This window comes from Scyliorhinus torazame, chromosome 16, assembly GCF_047496885.1.
Source record: "Scyliorhinus torazame isolate Kashiwa2021f chromosome 16, sScyTor2.1, whole genome shotgun sequence".
Classification (NCBI taxonomy): domain Eukaryota; kingdom Metazoa; phylum Chordata; class Chondrichthyes; order Carcharhiniformes; family Scyliorhinidae; genus Scyliorhinus; species Scyliorhinus torazame.
In genome coordinates, this window is record NC_092722.1 from 75,036,689 (window position 1) to 75,062,423 (window position 25,735).

The following is a 25,735-nucleotide window of genomic DNA, read 5'->3' on the forward strand; positions in this document are numbered from 1 at the left end:
TTGCATGTTGGAGGTGGACTTTCTTGACCAGAGGGTCCGCTTTATGGCTCCGCACATGCTTCCAGAGGAGGACGGGTCCAGGAACTGTCAGCCATGTTGGGAGCGAGACCCCAGAGGTGGACTTCCTGGGGAAGGCAAACGCCCGTTCATGAGGGGTCTCATTAGTCACGGTGCAGAGGAGCGATCGGATGGAGTGGAGTGCGTCGGGGAAGACCTCCTGCCAGCGGGAGACTGGGAGATTTTGAGACCGCAGGGCCAGCAGGACGGCCTTCCAGACCGTCCCGTTCTCCCGCTCCACCTGCCCGTTTCCCCGGGGGTTGTAGCTGGTCGTCCTGCTCGAGGCGATGCACTTGCTCAGCAGGAACTGACGCAGCTCATCGCTCATGAAAGGGGACCCTCGATCGCTGTGGATGTAGGTGGGGAAACCGAACAGAGTGAAGATGCTGTGCAGGGCTTTAATTACCATGGCAGAAGTCATGTCGGGGCATGAGATGGCGAAGGGGAACCGTGAGTACTCATCAATAACGTTGAGGAAGTACACGTTGCGGTCGGTGGAGGGGAGGGGCCCTTTCAAGTCCTTGCTGAGGCATTCAAAGGGGCGGGAGGCGTTCACCAGGTGTGCTCTATCCGGCCGGTAGAAGTGCGCTTGCACTCTGCGCAGACGTGGCAGTCTCTGGTGACGGTCCTGACCATCTCAATGGAGAAGGGCAGGTTGCGGACCTTGACAGAATGGAAGAACCGAGTGACCCCCGGGTGGCAGAGGTCATAGTGGAGAGCCCGGCGTCGGTCCACCTGTGCTCTGGCACATGTATCGTGGGATAGGGCATCAGGGGGCTCATTGAGTTTCCCCAAAGGGATACAAGATCTCATAGTTATAGGTGGAGAGCACGATTCTCCACCTCAAGATCTTGTCATTTATGATCTTGCCCCGCTGTGTATTATTAAACATGAAAGCAACTGACCGTTGGTCAGTGAGGAGAGTGAATCTCCTGCCGGCCAGGTAATGCCTCCAACGCCGCACAGCTTCCACTGGCTTGGGCCTTCTTCTCGACAGAGGAGTGCCGAATTTTGGAGGCTTGGAGTGTGCGGGGAAAGAAAGCCACGGACCTGCCTGCCTGGTTGAGGGTGGCGGCCAGAGCCACGTCCGATGCATCGCGCTCCACTTGGAAGAGGAGGGACTCGTCGACCATGTGCATGGTGGCCTTGGCGATGTCCGCCTTGATGTGGTTGAAGGCCTGGCGGGCCCTAGCCGTCAGGGGAAAAACTGTGGACATGATGAGTGGGCGGGCCTTGTCCGCATAATTAGGGACCCACTGGGCGTAATATGAGAAAAACCCCAGGCAACGTTTCAGGGCCTTGGGGCAACGGGGGTGAGGGAGTTCCAGGAGGGGGCGCATGAGGTCGGGGTCAGGCCCTACGTCTCTATTTTCCACTACATAGCCGAGGATGGTTAAGCGGTTGGTGCGGAACACGCATTTCTCCTTATTGTAGGTGAGGTTAAGCAGTTTGGAGGTTTGCGTCGTGGTCCTGCTGATCGTGGCCGCAGATGGTGACGTTATCTAGGTACGGGGAGGTGGCCCGCACCCCATACTGGTCAACCATTCGGTCCATCTCTCGCTGGAAGACCGAGACCCCATTGGTGACGCCGAAGGGTACCCGAAGGAAGTGATAGAGGTGGCAATCTGCTTCAGATGCAGTGTATTGGCGGATGGGGAGCTGGTGGTAGGCGGACTTCAAGTCTACTGTGGAAAGACTCGATACTGCGCCATCTGATTGACCATGTCAGATATCCGTGGGAGGGGGTACGCGTCGAGCTGCGGGTACCGATTGATGGTCTGACTGTAGTCAATGACCATCCTGTGCTTCTCCCGAGTCTTCACTATCACTACTTGAGCTCTCCAGGGGCTGTTGCTGGCCTTAATGATCCCCTCCCGCAGAAGCCGTTGGACCTCAGACCTGATGAAGGTCCTGTCCTGGGCACTGTACCGTCGGCTCCTAGTGGCGATGGATTTGCAGTCCGGAGTGAGGTTTGCAAACAGGAAATGTGGATCGACCGTAAGGGTCATGAGGCCGCAGACGGTGAGGGGGGGCAGGGGTCCGCCGAATTTCAAAGTGAGGCTTTGGAGATGGCCCTGAAAATCCAGGCCGAGCAACAGGGCAGCGTAGAGGTGGGGGAGGACGTAGAGCCGGAAGTTGCTGAACTCTACACCCTGGACGGAGAGGGTCGCGATATAGTACCCCTGGATTTCAACGGAATGGGATCCGGAGGCCAGGGAGATTTTCTGGGTGATGGGGTGCACCGGGAGGGAGCAGCGCCTTAACGTAGTGGGGTGGATGAAACTTTCTGTGCTCCCAGAGTCATAGAGGCAGGTCGTCTCGTGCCCGTTGATCTTCACCGTTGTCGTAGCAGTCGCGCGGTTGCGGGGCCGACACTGATCCAGGGTGATGGAGGCGAGCTGCGGAAGATGCTTGGAGGTCCCGGGGTGATTGGCAGAGGCAGTTGGCGGTGAACAGCCAGACGAGCAGGGGTCCTGCGCTGTCCAAATTGGCGCCGAAGATGGCAGCGCCCATGGGGCGCACATTGTGGGCGGCATCAAAGATGGCGGCGTGCACGGGCCGCCCGTGGTTTGCGGTGGGGAAGATGGCGGTGCCCACGGGCCGCACGTGGGGAGTGTAGAAATGCCGGGCCTGGAAATGGCGGCGACCGACCAGGCCTGGCAAACGGAAACATTGTGCCCTTTCTTCCCACACCCGTTGCAGGACGCGCTCCGCGCCGGGCAGCGCTGTCTGGGGTGCTTGCTTTGTCCACCAAAGTAACACGGGCTCTCCAGAGTTGGCTGGGTGCCGCGAGGCGCAAGCTTGCGGTGAGCTGGAGTCGGCAGCTGGTGTGTCTCACGAGGGTGCCGCGCATTTGGGGGTGTAGGACTGCAGGTTACGGGTGGCCACTTCTAATGAATTAGCAAGCTGCCTAGTCCCCGCAAGATCGAGCCCTTCCAATAGTTGCTGGCGGACGTACGTAGACATCATGCCCGTGACGTGCGTCTCTAATTAAACGTTTGGTGTGTTGGACTGCTGAAATTGCCCGGCAGTCACAGTTCCTACCGAGGATCTGTAGGGCCCATAAGAAATCGTCCAGAGTCACCCCGGGGAGTCGCTGTCTCGTGGCCAGGAGGTGCCTGGCGTACACTTGATTCACCGGTTTAACGTAATGTCCCTTCAGGATCGTCATCGCTTCGGAGTAGGTGGGCGCATCCCGGATGAGGGGAAAAATGTCAGGGCTTAATTGAGGGATACAAGATGATCAGAGGATTGGATAGGGTGGACAGTGAGAGCCTTCTTCCTCGGATGGTGATGTCTAGCACGAGAGTAGTAAGGGCGTGGAATGCCCTGCCTGCAACAGTAGTGGACTCGCCAACACTAAGGGCATTCAAATGGTCATTGGATAGACATATGGACGATAAGGGAATAGTGTAGATGGGCTTTCGAGTGGTTTCACAGGTCGGCGCAACATCGACGACCGAAGGGCCTGTAATGTTTTATGTTCACCCGTGAGTAGAGGATTTGGAGCTTCTGCGAGTCCGAGGGTTCTTCAGTGGTTTGCTCAGACATAGCCTTCGAAGCAGGCTAGCCAATGGTCGGAGGTGGACGTGACATTGGCTGCGTGACGGGTCCATCTTTTAAAATCCCGTTCAATAAATTGATGTACCGTCAATTACCACGAGACGAGAATGGTGGAACAATCGAGGCTTTATTGAAGAGGGTGTTGTGCCTCCTGCAGCTGGAACCAGAATGACTGCAGCGCAGGAAAGCACACCCTTTTATACGGAATCACTCCTGGAGCGAAATATCTTTCCTTTACGTGTTACAAATTTTTAAAAAACAAATTGGGATTTCTGTCTGGTATCCGAGAAAACGTCGGGGTCTGGTCCGGTGTTTGTAATACCACAATCAGATATTTTGTGTGACTGTTAGTCTGCCCTCTGGAGATCAGAGTGACCAAAGCTCTGGCACAGACAGTGTGTTAAGTTCACTGGTGAGAGGAGCCACAGAGCAGGATCTAGTTCCCAGTGCTCTTGGGGTTGGGAGGGTCCCACACTGATGTGATGACTGTGGTGTGATTCTGTCTCCTCTTATCTTTCAGTGAATGGAACGTGCCCAGTTTCCAGGAGACTCACAATGATGTGTGACATGACACTAGGGAATGATTGCAGCAACAACACCCAATGTGACATCTGGCAGATGTGCTGCAAAACCAGCTGTGGGGCGAAATGTGTCCCAACATTCATCAACAAATGTGAGCATCAGTTACAGAGCAGCAGACACGCTCTCATGGGAGAATCCCACACAGACTGAGCAGGAAGGGCCAAGATTGAATGTGACAGTGAACATGGAGCACGGTAGCATTGTGGATAGCACAATTGCTTCACAGCTCCAGGGTCCCAGGTTCGATTCCGGCTTGGGTCACTGTCTGTGCGGAGTCTGCACATCCTCCCAGTGTGTGCGTGGGTTTCCTACGGGTGCTCCGGTTTCTTCCCACAGTCCAAAGATGTGCAGGTTAGGTGGATTGGCTTTGATAAATTGCCCTTAGTGTCCAAAATTGCCCTTAGTATTGGGTGGGGTTACTGGATTATGGGGATAGGGTGGAGGTGTTGACCTTAGGTAGGGTGCTCTTACCAAGAGCCGGTGCAGACGCGATGGGCCGAATGGCCTCCTTCTGCACTGTAAATTCTATGATAATCTATGATAATGGAGCTCCACTGTGTATCAAAACCCGTTGTGTTCCAGCCCGGGGAGTGTTTGATGGGAACTGTGCAGATGGAGCTTTACTCATATGTAACATTGTGATGTTCCTGACCTGGGACTGTAAGTTTGGGAAGAGTGCAGAGGGAGCTTTGCACAGTATCTAACCCCGTGCTGTACCTGTCCTAGGAGTGTTTGACGGGGACAGTGTAGAGGGAGCTTTACTCTGTGTCTAACCCCTTGCCGCACATCTCGTGGGAGGGTATGATGGGGGCACTGTTCACCTTAATTTACTCTGTAATTGAGGTTTGGAGATTTTTATGAGATGTCCTCTGACATTTGACTGATTTAGATTTTTACGTTATTTAGTTTTGCCAAAGAAATGTCCAGAAGTTTCCAAAGTGTTGTCTCTCTGCAAGAAAAACGTGACTCAGTCTTGTGAGGATGATGATGATTGTCGCGCTTATCAACAGTGTTGTGACATTGGATGTGGCAAGAAATGTCTCTACTCATTCACACAAGGTGAGCCCGGGTCGGAGAGAGTGACTGTGACAATAAACTGGGGGAAATAGGCAACAACCACATGGAGATAGATTCCTATAGACCCAAGACTGGTAGGGAGGAGTCCATTGGTCCCCAGACTGCAGAGGTCAGAGACTGATGGACACGAGACTGCAGAGGACAGAGACTGATGGACACGAGACTGCAGAGGACAGAGACAGATGGACACGAGACTGCAGAGGACCGAGACTGATGGACACGAGACTGCAGAGAACAGAGACTGATGGACACGAGACTGCAGAGGACAGAGACTGATAAACCCCAGTAGAGGGCAGAGGCACCTATTTCCATTGAACCCCTACAGTGCAGAAGGAGGCCATTCGGCCTATCGTGTTTGCAATGACTCTCCGAAAGAGCACTGGACATAAGCCCACACCCCACAGTCACCCAAAGCCAGAATCGATCCCAGCACCCTGGCAATGTGAGAAGCAGTGCTAACCTCTGTTCCACTGTGCTGCCTCAGGCGTGACTATGAATGGCTTCACAGTTCAGTATGAAAGACGCTAGACTCATGACCCAGGGTGCCGGGGAAACTGGGACCATGAATCCAATGCCTATCAGAAACTCCGAAGGACTGAAAACACTGAGAGAATTCCCATGGGGAAACCTGCCCCACTTGTCCCTCCTGTGCAAACTGACCCTTGTACCCAATTGCTGTCCTTGTAGGTGACAAACCGGGAGAGTGCTTCAGCCCCAGTCAACTGAGCTATGTGTGTAATTCGACCATGGGGAAGGCGTGTAGCAGTGAGAGTGACTGCGGCAAATTTCAGACGTGCTGCTTTACTCCTTGTGGGACCAGGTGTGTCTACAGCTTTTTCAGAGGAGGTGAGTCACGTGGCTGAGCTTCACTCCATGGTCTAACCGGTACTTTTTGTAGCCTGCCAGTGTTTGATGGGTTAGTGCAGAGGGAGCTTTTCTCTGTATCTAATGCCGTGCTGTACCTGTCCTGTGTGTGTTTGATGGGGACAGTGTAGAGGGAGCTTTGCTCTGTACCTAACCCCGTGCCCTGGGACAGTGTAGAGGGAGCTTTACTCCGTATCTAACCCCGTGCTCTACCTGTTCTGGAAGTGTTCGGTGGGGACAGTGTCGAGGGAGCTTTACTCTGTATCTAACCCCGTGATGTACCTGTCCTGGGGATGTTTGATGAGGACAGTTTAGAGGGAGCTTTACTCTGTATCTAACCCCGTGCTGTACCTGTCCTGGGAGTGTTTGATGGCGACAGTGTCGAGGGAACTTTACTCTGTGCACGATCTAATAGAAAAGTTTCAAAGTGTTTGTGTTGTGGGTTTTGCTGGCAATTCTGCCTTTGAATTCCTCCTATCTAAACACAGTTAATCACTTTTTTGGGGCCTGGGGTGTTTCCTACGGGTTTAGCCCACAAGTAGAATTATTTTCATCACTGTGGAGTTGAATCCACTGGTCAGACTGGCTCCTCCGAGATCGGGCCACCATTTTGAAAAGTGCTTCGGTCCCGAGGTGGGATTGTGGGTTCCCCACCCATAGGGAATGCCACCTACTCAAACATTTGCATTGCATCCCCCCACTCCCCGAGTAATGGCATCCTGCTACGGGGTCACTGAGGGGCCCACTTTCTCAGGTCTTCCCGCGAACCTTTCCAGCTCCCCTTCCAGACCCCACCCGTCACCCAACCCATCTTTCAGAGGCTACTTCATGCCCACCCTGCACAACCCCGTGCCCACACTTCACACACCCCCTCAACTCTCCCTCATGCGCACAGCCTCTGTCAGTCCCTGACCATTGGCAGTGCCATCCTGGCACTCTGGCACTGCCACCCTAGTACCATGAGCATGCCCCTACCGGCTTGGTGGTGCCACCCAGACATCTTGGCAATGCCTGTGTGGCAGTTCCAAGGTGCAAGCCTGGCAGTGCCAAGGTGAGAACATTCCAGCGGCAGGGCCAAGGTCCACGCTGCCTAATCCCTGACCACCCAGGGGCCTCCAATGGGCCGGGGAACCGCCCCCCCTCCCCCAGCTGCTGTGACGCCTGGTCCACGAATCAGCACCTGTGTGACAGCTCGCTGGGGAACCAATTAGATGATGGGAGGCTGTTAGATAGGGTGCTCCTCCTGTTAATGTGATGGAGATTGGCCCTAACTGGTAATTATTGGTTTCTCGGAGCCTGATCGGCACCTGGCACAGTTCCCGATTGCGGACCCCCCCACAATCTACCCGGCTCACTTGGATTGGTGCCGGGCGTGATTCGTCCGTTACATCGTGCCCTCTGTATCTGAGCCCGTTGTATCTCGAACCTGAGAGTGCTTGATTGGGACAGTGGAGGGGAAGCTTCACTCAGCATCTAAACCCAGTAAGATACTTCTCCTGGGAGTGTTTGATGGGGACAGAGTAGAGGGAGTTTTACTCTCTATCTACTCCCGCACTGTACCTATCCTGGGAGTGTTTGATGGAGACAGTGTAGAGAGAACTTTTCTTTGTATCTAAACCCCATGGCGATACCTGTTTGACGGGGACAGTGTAGAGGGAGTTTTCCTCTTTATCAAACCCTATGCTGTACCTGTCCTGGGACTGTGTGATGCGACTGTGCAGAGGGAGCTTTACTCTGTGTCTCGGTGATGCTGGATTGTGCATGTCTCTCTCTCCCACATAGATGATGGGCAATGTCCTCGTCCAGAGTATCTGGCCCGCGTGTGTAACAGCACCTTCGGGAAGGTGTGTGAGTCGGATGGAGATTGCAATGGTTCCCAAAGTTGCTGTGATGCTGGCTGTCAGAAACGATGTGTCCCATCATCCTTTGGGAAATCCAATTGGGGAGGTTCCTGGTCCAAAACGAACAGATCATCAACAGGTCTGTACAAGTCTGCAGTGGGTCGCATCTGTATCTTTGTCTCTCACGATATCTCTCAACATCTATCCCTCTCTTTCTACGTCTGCCTCTGTCTCTCTCTCTGTTTATAATTCTCTCAGTCTCGGTCCATCTGTCTTTGTGTCTCTCTTTCTATCACTTTTTCGCTCTTTGTCAGTCTCTATCTGTTGCTCTGCCTCTTCCCTGTCCCTCTCTCTCTTCTCTCCCTCATCGTTCTCTCTTTCAATCCATTAGATTCCCTTTCTGGTCCAGTCTCTGTCTCTCTCTCTCTCTCTCTCTCTCTCTCTCTCTCCAACCATTCTCTGTCCCACTTTCTCGCTGTGTCGTTCTTCTCTCTGTTTCTCTCTCTCTGTTTCTCTCCCTCTGTCTCTCCCTCTCTGTCTCTCTCTCTCCTTGTCAATCTATCTCTCTCTCTCTCTCCCATCCTGTCTGTCTTTCTCTTCCTGTGTCGTTCTACCCTGTGTATTTCTCCCTGTCTCTATTTCTTTGACTGTCTTCCTCTCTCTGTCTCCCACCCTCTCTGTCTCGCTCTCTGACTCGCTCTTTGTCTCTCTCTCTCCTTGTCTCTCTTCGTCAATCTCCATCTCTCTTTCTGGCTCTCTGTCGCTTACTCTCGTTCTTTCTCTCCGGACCTCTCTTTGTCTCTCTCACACCATCGCTCTCTCTCTATCACTCTCTGTCCCACACTCTATCTCTCTATCTACCTCTCTCTTTCTTTGAGCTATCTCTCCCTCTTTCCCTTCTTCTCTCTCTCTCTGTCTGTCTCTCTCTCTTTGTCTTTCGATCTGTGTCTCTCTCTCTTTGTCTCTCAGGTTTCGTCTCTCGCTCTCTCTCTCTTTGTCCAGGTCGTCGCTCTTTTTCTCTCCCTTTGACTGTCTCTTCATCTCTCTCACTCTCTTTCTCACCCATTGTCTCTCAAACTCTGACACACTCTCGCTTTTCCGGTCTATCTTTTTGTCTCTCTCCATCTCTCTCTTTTCTTCTCCTTCTCCTTCCCTCTCTCCTGTTCTCTCTAAATTTCTCCTCCGTCTTTCACTCCAGCTGTCTCTTTCTCTCTCAAGCAGTCTCTCTGTCCCCCCCTCTCTCTCTCTCTCTCTCTCCCTCTCTCTCTCTCCCTCTCTGACTCTCTGTCCCTCTCTCTGTGTCTCTGTCTAACTCTTTGTCTCTCTCGCTTTGTCTCTCTATCCGTCGCTCTCTCTATGTCTGTCCCCATCTCAGCTGTCTCCAGCCTTAACCAATCTTATGGTTTCTTAGATTGGACTGCCAAGAAGTGTCCTGATGCATCCAGTCTGGATCGTGTGTGCAGGATGAACCACAGTCAGCCCTGTCAGGATGAGGAGGATTGTGGCAAGTGGATGCAGTGTTGCAAGACTCCCTGTGGCAGCAGATGTGTCCACTCCTTCATGGGACAGCAGCACAGTCCGAAATTCTCAGGTAAGAGCACATGGCCAACCGGACGCAGCAAAGTATCAACTGCGTCTCAACAAAGATGAATGAAAAGACAGTCCCAGCTGACTGGGACTGATAATGCAGAATGCTGATGTACTGAGATCCTCGCTCCCACCCAATTCTCATTTTTGTCTCTCCTTTCTCCAGATCTGACAGCAGGGGACTGCCCTGCCCCACACCGCCTGTCCACAATGTGTGAGCTGAGGTATGGGGAGCTGTGTGAAGATGACGACGATTGTTTTGCCTGGCAGACCTGCTGTAACACCACCTGTGGCAGACGGTGTGTCCATGTATTCCACGGCAAGGGTAAGTAACCGATCGAGACATTCGCTCCCCTCCTAGATCCTGCTCAATAGAGATGGAGGTCACGAGGGGCCCGGGAGAGCCAGTGGGGTGAGTGGGAAGCGACGTCCAGATTAGACACATCAAACTGAGCCATGTATCACTGTCCACTCTACAGGTGGTGACCGGAGATGCCCAGAATCTTCTCGACTGACTCACATCTGCACAATGAGCTTCAACACCCAGTGTCACAATGACAGCGACTGTGATGGTTGGCAGACTTGCTGCAATTCCAGCTGTGGAAACAGATGTGTCCCCAAGTTCCTGACCAGATGTAAGAAATCACTCAGCTTTCCTCTGTATTTACCCACACGCTGTCACTGTCCCGTCAGTCTTTGATGGAGTGTTTGAAATTTGTGTCTTCCAGCTATCCAGTGTCCTGCTTCCAGCCGATTGGACAACTTCTGTGAACTGAAGCTCGGAGATGTGTGTGAGAGTGACGCTGACTGCTTGGCCTGGTCCTCGTGCTGTGATGCCGAGTGTGGAAAGAGATGTGTTCCTCGCTTCTTCATGTCCCGTGAGTGGTTCAAAGGGTTTGAGGTGATCAGAGTCTGTTCATGGCGCTCTGAGTTCATCACAAGCTGGGAATGGAGTGTGCGAGTGTGCAAGTGGGAATGTGCGTGTGTAGGAGTGTGCGTGTGTAGGAGTGTGCGTGTGTAGGAGTGTGCGTGTGTAGGAGTGTGCGTGTGTAGGAGTGTGCATGTGTAGGAGTGTGCAGAATTAACACTTAAATAATTCTTAAATAAAAGAAAATCTTTAACTTACTATGTAAACCGGTCACAAACTTCAATTGAGCAACCCAATCCAGATCAAATGCCACTTACAAATAAAGTTAACAAGACAGGTTACTTGCTTATCTGTGCAGACTTTTAAAGAGAGAGAGAAAGACCCTTTTCAGGAACAACCAAAAAATCCTTCTGTCTTCTCAGACTCAAATCCCATGACAAACCGCTGTTCCACTTAAAATATTATCGCAGACTTCAAACTCCAGTCAGATCTGGCTCCTCCAATTAATGACATTATCCGTAATCCATTAAGATGACCCAGTACCAGACTAGTTGGACTAAATACTGTCCCTCAAATTATCTGTATCCCACGGAACTGGCCAAAATATAAACACCATTCTATTAGACTTATCTGTGACCAACAAAGTGGTTTGAATAAATGATTCCCTCGCCTTATATGATTTCTTAGTTACAGTTTTAGGAGACACACTGCTTGTAATTTAAACCAGTGTTCTTAATAATATTACTGCAAAAGACAGAAAATACAATGTATAGAAACATTTCTACATTCATCAGACTGGCGATGGAACCTGTTGCCGAGCTGTTTCACCCCTGACTCCAATTAAAGATGTGTGACTTCATTCATCATTAATGGGTTCCTGAAGGAAACCACTTTGTTTGGATTCTCCTGAGGGATCTCTCCATAATGGGTGACCTGAGCTCGACCATCGATTACAGACAATCTCTGTAATTCCTCATTTATGGAGGTCTCCAGAGAAGGAGGGTGGGATTCTCCGCCGGCGTGATTCTCCGATTTGCCGGTGCCCGGGGGTTTCCCGACGGCGTGGGGCTGCCCCACAATGGGAAACCCCGTTGACTGGGCGGCGTAACAGAGAATCCTGCGGGCGGGTCGAGGCTGAAAAGTGGCGTGTCGGGGCGGACAATCCAGCCCATTGTGACTCCACTCGGGCAGATCTGGCAAGTGAGGTTTTCCTGATTGATCACCGATTTCTGTGTTCCAGGGGATGATACCTGTCCATCGCCCCACCGTCTCACCCCAATGTGTGATCTGAAACTTGGAGACCAGTGCAGCGGAGATGATGATTGCGACGCTTGGCAGACCTGTTGTGACACCAAATGTGGGAAAATCTGTATTACCAGCTTCATGGATGATGGTAAGCAAGGAAACGGCAGCGAGAGGGGATAAGGAAGAAAGTGAACGAGGAAGAGAGACGCAGAGATAGGTTGAAGCAGAATGAGAGAAATTGACACGAAGCAAACAAGAGAGAGTTCCAGTGACAGAGAGAGAGAGAGCGAGACACACTGACAAAGAGGAGAGAGAAACAGAAAATGTGAGGGTGAGACACAAGAATGCTGTGATCAAGACAAAATGAGACGTACTGATGAATAGAGTGTGAAACAGTGCAGCATTCCTTCGGTATGGTGCTCTGACTGTGTGATACACTCTCAGTATTGATCCTCAGACAGTGCAGTATTCCCTCAGTACTCTCTTTTGCTGTGTGTATCTCCCTCCACCTTTAACTTACAACATTTTCTCATGCAGATGAAGGAGATGAATGTCCTGACTCGCACCGAGCGAGGAGGATCTGTGCCAGCAACTCGAGTGAATCTTGTAATGATGATGAGGGCTGCAGTTCCTGGAAGCAGTGCTGTGATATCGGCTGTGGGAAGAAGTGTGTCTACTCCAGCTGGCACAGTAAGGACAATCCACCAAAAACTCAGTTCACAACACAATTTAACTTTGACTAACAAACAATAACAGAAGAGAGCCCCAGGATCTGTCCAAAGGAACAGGCCACAGGATACAGTCCCCTGTGTACGACACAATACCAAGCTCCAGGACTCTGTGTGATTGGTCACATAAAACAGGACCTTGTGTCTAATTGCTCACAAATTCCAGGGTCCTGTGACTGATTGGCAACATGACCAGCGACTGTGTGTCTGATTGGTCACATAACCCAGGGCCCTGTGCCTGATTCACCACTTAACCCAGGGCCGTGCGTCTGATTGGCCACAAGATACGGAGGTAAGGTAAAAGTCACCATCATCCCAGATGGCCATAGGCTGCTTACTCCTTTGAGGGGGAGATCTGGCAGGTGGTGATTTAACCGGAGGACACCTCAGGTGAGGGGCAGGATTGAAAAGCCAGGCCTTCACGAGTAACCTGATCCAATACAGCAATTGAACCCGCACTGCTGGCCTTGCTTTGCATCATAAACCAGCTGTCCAGTGAACTGAGCTACATCAGCCCCCTCATGGTACAGAGCACTGTGTGTGATAGGTCAGATAATCCAGGGACCTGTGTCTTGTTGGCCACATGGTACAGAATGCAGTGTGTGATTGGTCACTTAACCCAGGATCCTGTGTGTGATTGGTCACTTAACCGTTATCCCCATGTCTGATTGGCCACATGATACAGAGAATTGGGTCTGATTGGTCACATGATCCAAGCTCCTCTGTCTTATCGGAAGTCTGATAAATGCCTTGTGTCTAATCGGCCATTTGACCCAGGGCATTTGTCTGATTGGTTGCATGATCCAGAGCCCCGTGTCTGATTGGTCACATGGTCACTCCCAGATAGGTTGGCCACTTGGGCAGAAACATGGCAAATGGAGTTTAATCCGGACAAATGTGAGGTAATGCATTTTGGTAGGTCTAACACACGGAGAATATACCGTAAATGGCAAAAAGCCTGAGGAATATAGAAAGTCAGAGAGATCTGGGCATGCGGGTCCACAGATTTTTGAAAGTGGCAACACAAGTGGACAGGGTAGTCAAGAAAGCTCATTCCGTACGGAATGCTTGCCTTCATTGGGTGGGGCATCGAGTATAAAAACTGACATGTCATGCTACAGTTGTATAGATCCTTGGTACGGTCGCACTTGGAATCCTGCCCACATTTCTGGTCGCCTGCTTCCAGAAGGATGTGGAGGCTTTGGAGAGGCTGCAGAGGAGGTTTACCAGGATATTGCCTGGTCGGGAGGGTGTTAGGTATGTGGAGAGGCTGAATAGACACGGACTGTTTTCATTAGAAAGACGGAGGTTGAGAGGTGACCTGATAAAGAGGTCTACAGGATTATGAGGGGCATGGATAGAGTGGATGGGCAGGCACTCTGTCCCAGGGTGGAGGAGTCATTCACCAGGGGGCATAGGTTTAAGGTCCATGGGGCAAAGTTTAGAGGAGATGTGCGAGGCAGGTTTTTTACGCAGAGGGTGGCGAGTACCTGGAACGTGTTGCCAGGGGAGGTTGTGGAAGCAGATACATTACCGGCGTTCAAAAGGCATCTTGGCAAACACATGTATAGGATGGGTATAGAGGGATACAGCACAAGAAAGTGCTGAAGGTTTTGGCAAAGTTTGGTATTATGATCGGTACAGGTTTATAGGGCCGAAGGGCCTGTTCCTCTGCTGTCTTGTTCTTTGTTCTTTGTCTGTGGCCTTGTGTCTGATTGGTGACATTATCCAGAGACCTGTGTCTGATTGGTCATATGGTCTGTTACCCTGTGTCTCATTGTTCACCTGATGAAATGTCCTGTATCTGGTCACATGCTCCAGCCCCTTTAACTGATTGGTCACGTGTTATATTAGGCCAGAATTGTCCACTACCTCTCTCCACTTCACCCAAGGACACCCTCCGTGGATATTGAGAATGGTTCACCTATAATCGTCTACTTGTTGTCCTGCACTTTCTCCAACATTTTCAGGCACACCTTAAGTTGCCTGGGTCCTGAATTCTGGAATTCCCTCCTTTTTCAATAATATAGTTTCTTCATAAATTTAGGGTGCCCAATTATTTTTTTCCAATTAGGGGGCAATTTAGCGTGGCCAATCCTCCTAACCTGCACATCTTTGGGTTCTGGGGGCGAAACCCACGCAGACACGGGGAGAATGTGCAAACTCCCCATAGATAGTGACCCAGGGCCGGGATTCGAACCTGGGTCCTCAGAGCTGTAGGCAGCAGTGCTAACCACTGTGCGGTGTGCCGCCCCTGAATTCCCTCCTTAACTGCCTCTGCAGCTCTCAACTCCTTTAACAAACTCCTTATAAACTGAGTTCCTTGACTAAGCTTTAGGTCACCTCACCCGAATATCTCCTCGATTGTCGACACAAAGAAAAGCTCGATTGAACCTGAGCGGACAGCACAGAAAGAGACCATTCTGACCTTCATGTCTGTTCCAGGTCTTTGAAAGAATTGTCCAATTTGTCTCTCTCCTGCTCTTCAGTATCTCAAAGGCCTTGACATCCTTCCAAAAGTGGGCAGCAGAGATTTGAACACAACCTTCCAGTTCAGGCTGAAGCAGTGATTTATAAAATGGTTGAGGAGGAATCATTAGCTTTGTACTTTGTACCTGTGTTTATAAAGAGCCAGGATCCTGTGTGCTTTAATGATCTCTTTCTGACTTCCTGTAAAGAAGAGAGCGATCAGTGTCCAGCCAGCAGCTCACTGAGCAAAGTTTGCAGCTTGAAGCTCGGAGATGAATGTGAGGAAGATGTGGACTGTGACCATTGGCAGATGTGCTGCGATGCTGGCTGTGGAAAGAGATGTGTCTTCAAGTTCTTCAAAGGAGGTGAGGAATTCCACAGAGTGGATAATGAGGAGTCATTACAGTGTGGGGGGAACAGAGAATTCATTACAGTGTGGGGAAAGTGTTGAGCCATTACAGTGTGGGGGGAGTGAGGGGTCATTGCAGTTTGGGGGAAGTCAGGAGTCATTGCAGTATGGGGGAGATGAGAATTCATTACAATGTCGGTGAGTGAGGATTGATTACAGTCTGGGGGGAGTGAGGCATCATTACAGTGTGGGAGAACTGAGGATTGATTACAGTGTGGGGGGGAAGTGAGGATTCATTACAGTGTGGGGGTGCGTGAGGAGTCATTACAGTGTGGGGGGAGTGAGGCATCATTACAGTGTGAGGGGAGTGAGGCATCATTACAGTGTGAGGGGAGTGAGGTGTCATTACAGTGTGGGGGAGATTGAGGAATCATTACTGTGTGGGGGGAGTGAGGATTCATGATTGGGAAGAGTAACGAGTTATTTCATTGTGGGGTAGATTGAGGATTCATTACAGTGTGGGGGGAGTGAGGTGTCATTACAGTGACGGGGAGATTGAGGAATCATTACTGTGTGGGGGGGAGTGAGCAGTCGCTACAGAGTGGGGGGAGTAAGGAGTCGCGACAGTGCGGGGGAGATTGAGGAATCATTACAGTGTGGGGGAGATTGAGGAATCATTGCAGTGTGGGGCGACTGAGAATTCATTACAGTGTGGTGGGTTTGAGAATTTGTTTCAGTGTGGGGGGAGTGAGAATTCATCAGTGTGCCGGGAGTCAGGAGTCATTACAGAATGGAGGGACTGAGAATTCATTACAGTGTGGGGGGACAGAGAATTCATTATAGTGTGGGGGGACTGGGGAGTCATTACAGTGTAGAATGAGCCTTACTCTGTATCTAACCCCGTGCTGTACCTGTCCTGGGAGTGTATGATGGGGGCAGTGTAGAGGGAGCTTTACTCTGTATCTAACCCCGTGCTGTACCTGTCCTGGGAGTGTTTGATGGGGGCACTGCAGAGGGAGCTTCACTCTGTATGTAACCCTTTGTTGGAGCTTCCCTGGGAATATTTGAATGTTACAATTGAGATTCACTCCATATACCTTCTGTCCACCTGCAGAAAAGGAACCTGAGATTTGAGTAGATATTTGAACCAATCTGCTTGTTGTTTCCTTACAGAGAATGGCAGCTGCCCAGCTCCCAGCCGCCTGCGACCCATGTGTGATGTAAATTACGGAAAGGAATGTGAGGATAATGATGACTGTGATCTGTGGTTAACCTGCTGCGATGCTGGCTGTGGGAAAAGATGTGTCCATCGCGCTTCCAGACATGGTAAGAGGGACAAACTGTCCAGGCAGCCTGCAGACACCTCATGTTGAATAGTTCCAGTTTATACATCGGGGGAGGTGGTGACATAACGGTAACGTCGCTGCACTCTTAATCCAGAGACCCAGAAGAATGCTTAGGGAAAATAGGTTTTAATTCCTCCATGGCAACTGGTGGAATTTGAATCAAATTCATAAATCTGGAATCTAAAACTAATCTCAGTAAAGGTTACCATATAACTATCATTGATTATCATAAAAACACATCTGGTTCACTAACATCCTTCAGAGACGGACATCTGCCATACTTATCTCATCTGGCCTCCATGTGATCCATAGCAATGTGGTTGAGTGTTCCCTGCCGTCTAAGCACTCAGTTGTATTGTAGAGAATTTCTCACCACCACCTTAGGGCAATTAGGGATGGGCAATTAATGCCGACAACCCATTCAAGAATAAATACTTTTTCAATTCCCAGCTGGAGCTGCTGAGTTCAGTTTGGATCCAGGAGCTTTCTCCACCATTCGATCAGATCATGGCTGATCTCATTGTGGCCTCAGCTTCACCTTCCTGTCTACCCCGCCCATACCCTTTGAGTCCCTTGTCAATCAAAACTCTATTTAACTCGACCATGAATACATTCAATGACCCAGCCTGTGCTGCTTTCTGCAGAAGTAAATTCTACAGCCTCGCACCCCACGCAGAGAATGAAATTCTCCTCATCTCCAGTCGTCCAGTCACAGTCTTTCCCCATGAGGGGGCAACATCATCCCAGCATCCACCCTGACCGGCCCCATCAAGATCTTGTATTTATCTGAATCTAATGGAGACAGACCAAAACTGCTCACCCTTTCTTCATAAGCTAATCCTCCCTCCATCCCAGGAATCAGTCAAGCCAGCCCTCTCTGAATGGCTCTGAATATAATTTAAGTAATTTCTTTAGTATGGAGACCAACACCATGCCCAGTGCTCCAGACGCAGTCTCATTGTTCCTGTACAACTGGAGCAAAACTTCACTCCTTTTAATTTGATTCCTCTGGAAATTAAAGACAATATTCCATTGGTCTGGTTTCCTCAGATTTAGAATCATCATCCTTGTTTTCAAATCCCTCCTTGGAATGTTGCCCTCGCTCCCTGTCCCTGGAATCTCTAACAGTCTTGGTATTTTAGTTGCTGATTTGCGAAACCTGCCTCTCATTGCATTCTCGTTTTTAAAACAGGGAAGCGTGACAGGGAATGTCCAGAACCTTCCACGACGCAACACATCTGTGACAAGGGGGAGGCGGAGAAGTGTGAGAGAGACGATGATTGCACAGGCTGGAAGAAGTGTTGTCAAGTCGGAGACTGTGGGAAACGATGTGTCTACACCTTCCACAAGAAGGGTGAGAAGAAGACCGGGAGGGTCTGTAAAAGAGTAGAGTTTGTGAGAGGGGAGAGGGTGACTTCGAGGGGACAGGGTGAGTGAGAGAAGATGGAGTTTAGCAGGTCAGTGATAGTATGAGAGTAGAGAGGGCACATGGAAAAGGGGAGATGGAATTTGGGAGAGGGGAGATGACGTGTGAAAGAGGGCAGATGATAGAGGAGAGAGGGCACGTGAGACAGGGGGGAGTGTTCCTGAGCAAGCAGAGAGAACTCGTGAGAAAGAAGGGAGGACGCATGAGTGAGGACAGTTGCATGAGAGTCAATATAAGGGGAAAAATGGTTGCTGTAGAGTGCAGAGAGGATTGTGACAGGGGTGAGAGGGTTGGTAATCTGTGCAATTCTCGATCCAGAGACGCAGATTACGATCCCAGACCATATCCCAACAATGACTGTGATACTGGAAAAAAACAATCGTTTATTTTATTTGGTGAGACTGTGAGGAAAGGATACATTGTTGCAGGGACGATTGTACAAAGAAATAGGGGTTTGGTATTTTAAAACAAAACTATATTACTGTCAAAATATTATAATCTTTATCACCACACCCAAAAATAGTTCACAATTACCCCCAAAACAACACTACTCAACACATTGAAATACAATACCCTTACTTGCTATCTTTATTCCCACTTAAACAACAGGGAAATAGACTATCCCAGCTCTCAATCCACCCTAAATACCAATTGGTCAGAAGGATACTTGCTTTCCAGTTATTCTTTGAGAAAGAGATCTCTGGGGCGATCTCTGGTTTTATCCACGCCAGCGGGACAGGCATTTTAGCGGCGGGACTTCGGCCCATTCGGGCCGGAGAATAGCGGGGGGGGCCCGCCAACCGGCGCGGCGCGATTCCCGCCCCCGCCGAATATCCGGTGGTGGAGAATTCGGCAACAGCAGGATTCACGCCAGCCCCCGGCGATTCTCCGACCCGGCGGGGGGTCGGAGAATCTCGCCCCTTGTCTTTCAAACCAATATTCTTTTAAAACCATGACTGCAGCAGTCTAACATTCGAACATACTGTGATGTTGGCTTTTATCCCTTCACCAAATACTTAGAATACAATACATCTGAAATGTATACATTCATCACAGCGAGAATTGCTCAGTTGTTGAGTATATGAATGACTGAGATGGATTGATGTTTGGACACTGAATGGAGTCAAGTGAAATATAGATCAGGCAGGATTATTGGGGTTAAGCTTTTCTTCCGTGATGAATCTTATTGAATGGCGGAGCAGATTGGAGGGGCCGAATGGCCTCTTCCTCCTCCTATTCCATATGCTGCGACCATTGTCTCTCTCCAGAACCAGTTCAATTTGACTCTCAAAATGTTCTTGTGTCTACAGAGGAGGTCTTTGAATGCCCAGCAGAATCACGACTCACTCCCATTTGTCAGATGAAACTGGGAAATCGATGTTCCAGCGATGATGATTGTGATATTTGGCAGAGATGTTGTGAGGCTGGATGTGGGAACAGATGTGTGATGAACCTCAACTTTCAAGGTAAGGAATATGGGCTGTCCAAACCTCACCTGCCTGTCTCTGTTACCTCGAGATTTACTCTATGTAACCTTATGCTGTCATGTCCTGGGAGTCTTTGATGATGTTAAGACACCCTCGGCTCGTGCACGATCAATTAGAGCACCTGGCCCAATACTGCACTCACAGGCCTTCTGGAGAGAGAGAGCACTCACACAGGCATTCTGGAGAGATAGAGAGAGAGAGGGAGCGAGGGATAGAACTCACAACAGGATTTCTAGAGAGAGAGAGAGAGGGAGACAGTCGGCTGTTAGACTCGAAAAAGTAAACAAGGATCATGCATTGAATTCTGTTCATCGGCTTTTTACACTCTTTGCCCCATTGTACCTTACCTCCCATACTCCCATACCCCCACCATTCGGTATCCTTGTTTTCCACCAATAAGTATTTGATGACATTATCATCCTGAGTTTTTGGGATGTCTCCTCTTGTGACTTTAGAATTGGTAACAGGTCATGCAGGAATTAGCTAGCCTGAGGCACCTTCATCCAACAGAGGATGGATTAATGGCTGCCACCCCCTCTGTAACAGGCTGGCACCAGCAGCCTGTATTCCTGCCCTTATCACTTAGCTCACTATGAGGCTCCAGCCAGTTTCACAGCAGCCTTGAAAGCTGCACTCGGCCTTTTTACTTTTAAGACAACAGATGTAATCGGACACATTCATATTTTTACAGAATACTCCTTTTGGCAACGTGATGTTACGACTTCAAAGACGATAGTGTTTCGAGTGCAATGTCTTTTTTGAGCTGAGTGTTACATGGCTGTCACGAGGCCTATGCTTCATGGCAGAGGTCACATGACTATGGCATGTAGTAACACCTCTACACGGTCCATTATGAACAAAACAAATGTCTCTGTCGCTGTGGAGTTTGCACATTCTCTCCGTGCCTGTGTGGGTTTCCTCCAGTGCTTCTGTTTCTTCCCACAGTCCAAAGATGTGCAGGGTAGGAGGATTGGCCACGCTAAATTGCCCCTTAGTGTCTAAAGATTAGTTGGGATAAAGGAGATAAGCCGGCGGAGTAGGCCTCTGTAGGGTGCTCTTTCAGTTGGTCGGTTCAGACTCGATGGGCCGAATGACCTCCTTAGGCACTATAGGGATTCTATGATTTTATAATACTGGTATAACAAAATTATAATACAAGTTATACTTGCGTTTATATTGTGTGAGTATACTACAAATACATGGCTACAATACAGAGTGAATACACAAGGTAAGTGTGTAACAATAGTCACAGTTTATAATGTGACATTCTAAAGCAGTCCCATTATATTTCAGTGAATATAAAGTATTGGATAATAATGATCTAAAGAATTGTACCATTCCGAACTGCTCACATACTGTTCCAAAGTCTCATTAAAGTAACAGTTTGTTTGTATCCATTATAAGATAGGCAAGCATGCAATGGGCATCTGTGATTCTGTTCCTCCCCACCCCCCCCATCACACCTTAATGCACAATTATTTCAGTTATTGCAAGTGTTTAGGTATTCCGGATCTGAAGAGACTATCTTACAAGCTGATATCAGGCTCAGCCACCAAAAGAGGGAAATCTGTTTCTCTGTTAAGAGTCCGAGTAGCTCTCACGAGGCAAGGTTACATTTCTTTGTCTCAAACATTTAGACGGGATTTCAGTTACTTTCTAATGCGCGATGTTCGGATACGTCTAAACGTATGTTCGGATACTCATGACTAAACACCCTACCTCTGTCGGTCAGGAATCCATGTAATTTAAGACTTCTTAAATGAGTGTCTCGAATCTAAGAGAAGGATACATCTAAAGATCTCCAAATACAAATGGTGTCTACGTATTTCTGTGATGTTCAAAATGGAGTCAGTTCTGTTCTGACCAAATCCTTCACGGTTCACATCAGCTTTTCTGGAGAGAGATAGCCGAGTCTTGATGTGGATAGTATAGAGGCATCTTTACTCTGTATTTAACGCTGCAATGTCCCTGTCCTGGGAGTGTTTGCTGGGGACAGTTCAGAGGCAGATTTATATAAGAAGATAAGAACTAGGAACAGGAGTAGGCCATCTGGCCCCTCGAGCCTGCTCCGCCATTCAATGAGATCATGGCTGATCTTTGTGGACTCAGCTCCACTCTCCGGCCTGTACACCATATCCCCGAATCCCTTTTGTTCTTTGGAAAGGTATCTATCTTTTTCTTAAAAATGTTTAAAGAAGGAGCCTCAACTGCTTCACTGGACAAGGAATTCCAGAGATTCACAGCCCTTTGGGTGAAGACGTTCCTCCCAATCTCGGTCCTAAATCTACTTCCCCTTATTTTGAGGCTATGCCCCCCTAGTTCTGCTTTCCCCGACCAGTGGAAACAACTTGCCCGCATCTATCCTATCTATTCCCTTCATAATTTTATATGTTTCAATAAGATCCCCCCCGCATCCTTCTAAACTCCGATGAGTACAGTCCCAGTCTACTCAACCTCTCGTCATAATCTAATCCCCTCAACTCTGGGATCAACCTAGTGAATCTCCTCTGCACTCCCTCCAGTGCCAATATGTCCTTTCTCGGGTAAGGAGACCAAAACTGAACACAATACTCCAGATGTGGCCTCACCAAAACCTTATACAATTGCAGCATAACCTCCCGAGTCTTGAACTCCATCCCTCTAGCAATGAAAGACAAAACTCGATTAGCCTTCTTAATCACTTGTTGCACCTGCACACCAACTTTTTGCGACTCCTGCACCAGCACACCCAGGTCCCTCTGCACAGCAGCATGTTTTAACATCTTACCGTTTAAATAATGATCCATTCTGCTGTTATTCCTCCCAAAATGGATAGCCTCACACTTGGCAACATTGAATTCCATCTGCCAGACCCTAGCCCATTCACCTAACCTATCCAAATCCTTCTGCAGACTTCCGGTATCCTCTGCACTTTTTGCTTTACATTCTATCTAACCCTGTGCTGTACCTGTCCTTCGATTGTTTGATGGGGACACTGCAGAGAGAACTTTACTCTGTATCTAATCTTGTGCCGTACCTGTTATCGGAGTGTATGACGGGGACAGTGTGGAGGGAGCTTTGCTCTGTATCTAACCTCTTGCAGGACCTGTCTTGGGAATGTTTGATGGGGACAGTGTGGAGGGACATTTGCTCTGAAACTTACTTCATGCTGGAACTGCCCTGCGGGTGTTTGATGGGGACATTTCAAAGGGAGCTTTGGGGAAGAGGTTTAAGGTACGTGGGACAAGGTTAGAGGAGATGTACGAGGCAAGTTTTTTTACACAGATGGTAGTGGGTGCCTGGAACTCACTGCCGGTGGAGGTGGTGGAAGCAGGGATGATAGTGACATTTAAGGAGCATCTTGACAAATACATGAATAGGATGGGAATAAAGGGATACGGACCCAGGAAGTGTAGAAGATTTTAGTTTAGACGGGCAGCATTTGTCGGCACGGGTTTGGAGGGCCGAAGGGCCTGTTCCTATTTGTTCTTTGTACCTGTCCTGAGAGTGTTTGTTGAGAACAGTCAAGACGGAGCTTTACTCTGTATCGAACCCCGTGCTGTGGTTGTGGGACATTGAGCATTGAATGGTGTCTGTTGGTCAGGAGTATCAGTGAGTGATGTCAATCTGTGTCTTCCCTACAGGTCACGGAGGGACATGTCCACATTCATCCAGACTGCATTACGTGTGCAAGATGAACTTCACTGCTCCCTGTGAGGATAATGATTCCTGTGGGCACTGGGCATCATGCTGTAAGACGGAGTGTGGGCCGAGATGTGTGCCAGAGTGCCTTGCAAAAAGTAAGTGCGCATGCAAGAGTCGGAGAATGGTAACCTGGGTCGTCACATGGAACAAAATTAGTGGGGTATTGGTCAGCCTCAGTGCACTCATTGGAGGCTGCAGTGTCAGCCTAATAACTCCGTGATAGGAGGCTGTGTGGGAGGTGTGTCGGCCCAGTCAATGGAGGGTACGATTGGTTGGCCTTTGTTCAAAGAGGCTGAGGAGCAAAAGCATGGGTCCAATTGAAGTCTGATGTGTTAGAGAGCCCTTTACGTAGTCGAATGGTTCTCTGACTAACATCTAGGCAAATCGGAGTGTGAGTCACATATTCTCGGCTGTGTTGAAAAGGGCTGGGACTGTCAGACCGTGAGCACATTATCCAGGCCCACAATCCCTGCTTGTCATTAATGAGGGCAGAACGGAGGAAATGCTGGGGTACAGGGAAGGGTGTTGGCAGGGTGGGGTAGAACCAACTGGACTGCTCCTGTGGAGGGCTAGAATGAGCTCGATGGGCCAAGTGGCCTTCTGTGCTGGGAACATTCCATGATTCAGACAGAACTGGGCCTTGACCTCATAAGCTAATTGTAGGATCTTGCTGTGCGTGCGTTACCCATAACATCTCCCAGATTGTAACATTGCCACACTTTGAAGAAAAGTGAACCATTGACACAGAGCGTTTTGAAATGTCCCTGATGTGGGGAAAGACACAGGATCAATGTGAATTCCTCCTTTGCTCTTCAGAACCAACGGATCAGTGCCCCACTGAGGACAGACTTTCCATCTTCTGCCAGATGAGTACCGGAGATTCATGTGAAGACAACAAGGATTGTGATGCTTTCCACACTTGTTGTGATGCTGGCTGCGGCAAGAAATGTATCCCCAAGTGTTTCACAGGAGGTGAGAGAATCGTCCCCACCCACTGTACACTGACCCCTGTCCCGTCAACATAGGTTAGAGTATTGAGTGAATTAACCCGGGTTCCTGCTCCTGCTCCCTGTCCAATAATACCTGGCTTAGGGAGGGGGTGAATCTTCCCGGGTTCCTGCTCCTGATCCCTGTCCAATAATACCTGGGTTAGGGAGGGGGTGAATCTTCCCGGTTTCCAGCTCCTGATCCCTGTCCAATAATACCTGGGTTAGGGAGGGGGTGAATCTTCCCGGTTTCCAGCTCCTGATCCCTGTCCAATAATACCTGGGTTAGGGAGGGGGTGAATCGTCCCGGGTTCCTGCTCCTGATCCCTGTCCAATAACACCTGGGGCAGGAAGGGGGTGAATCGTCCTGGGTTCCTGCTCCTGATCCCTCTCCAGTGACTTCTCAATTAGGGAGGTTGAGTCAATCAGCCTGGGTTTCTGCTCATGATTCCTGTCCAGAGGCCACTTGGTTATGGAGAGGAGAGAATAATCCCAGTTCCCGATCCTGATCCCTGTCGAGTGACCCAGGGTTCCTGCTCCTGAATCCTGCCCAGTGTCCCCTGTGTTTGGGTGAGGTGTGAGTCAGCCCATGTCCCTGCACTAATTCCAGTCTAATGATCCCTGGTTTTGGGAGGGGGTGAATCATGCCGGATTTCTGCTCCTGCTCCCTGTCCATTGAGTCTAATGTGTGGTGTCAGATTGAACAATACGTATTTCAGCTTCCCACTGTGATGAATGTATGAAATTAATATATATATGATATGCGCTGATGCAGTAATGATTTCGAGAGTCTGGGGTAGGGTCTATGTATATGTGCTGCAGTGACATGTTTTAAGAGTCCTGAAAACAATAAAGACAGACACTGTGGCTGCAGAATGTGCAATTAAGATGTCATAAAAGTGAGATTTGTTATTTCAGGTCCTGCTTTTTTGATACAAAGAAAAGACTAATGGGTTTTTGTTATGATTTCTGGGCCGCAGATAATTTGATATAGTGTATATAAACTTTCGCAATTAAGTCATGCAGTTTGATGTGATGTACCGTAATTACCACGAGACGAGAATGGTGGAACAATCGAGACTTTATTGAACAAGATGTTGTGCCTCCTGTAGCTGGAACCAGAATAGCTGCAGCGCAGGAGAGGACACCCTTTATTTACCGTCGTACCTGTAACATACGGGCAGTCCCGTAATTCATACAATATAACACAACTGGTGGTTACAACATTCACCCCCTGTTTAAAAAAAATAATCTGGTGGGGGTGGCAGGAACATTACAAATTAAGTCTGTCGGGGCTTTGGCTTTCCGCCGCGATCGCCCCAGTCCTGGTGGTGATGTGGGCGCCGACCTGGTCACCTGCGACTCTAGGAGCGTGTTGTCCTCGTCTCCGTCACCCCTGAGTGGATCCAATGGGAGGACGGATCCTGCTGGGGTGGGGGCTGCGGTGAGGTTCGCTGGAGGGAGGGTGAGTGGCGCAGGGGTGAATGAGGCAACCCGGGTGGGGAGGAGCGGTGTCAGGTCAAGGGTCGTGGGTGGGGACTCAGCTGGTGCCAGGTCTCGGAGGGAGACTGTGTC

At 49.6% G+C, this 25,735-nt stretch overlaps 1 protein-coding gene across 1 annotated transcript in view; it reads left to right on the plus strand.

The window, feature by feature from the left end:
- Positions 1-25,735, plus strand: part of LOC140392264 (uncharacterized) — a 166,779-nt gene that overhangs the window by 19,994 nt on the left and 121,050 nt on the right. Inside the window, exons 9-24 of the mRNA XM_072477580.1 lie at positions 4,142-4,294; positions 5,110-5,262; positions 5,968-6,126; positions 7,927-8,124; positions 9,397-9,576; positions 9,739-9,897; positions 10,052-10,207; positions 10,301-10,450; positions 11,681-11,833; positions 12,223-12,375; positions 15,092-15,247; positions 16,405-16,557; positions 17,770-17,931; positions 19,314-19,469; positions 23,114-23,269; positions 23,991-24,146. Coding sequence (XP_072333681.1) covers positions 4,142-4,294; positions 5,110-5,262; positions 5,968-6,126; positions 7,927-8,124; positions 9,397-9,576; positions 9,739-9,897; positions 10,052-10,207; positions 10,301-10,450; positions 11,681-11,833; positions 12,223-12,375; positions 15,092-15,247; positions 16,405-16,557; positions 17,770-17,931; positions 19,314-19,469; positions 23,114-23,269; positions 23,991-24,146 — 2,553 coding nt within the window. The remainder of the gene's footprint in view (positions 1-4,141; positions 4,295-5,109; positions 5,263-5,967; positions 6,127-7,926; positions 8,125-9,396; positions 9,577-9,738; positions 9,898-10,051; positions 10,208-10,300; positions 10,451-11,680; positions 11,834-12,222; positions 12,376-15,091; positions 15,248-16,404; positions 16,558-17,769; positions 17,932-19,313; positions 19,470-23,113; positions 23,270-23,990; positions 24,147-25,735) is intronic.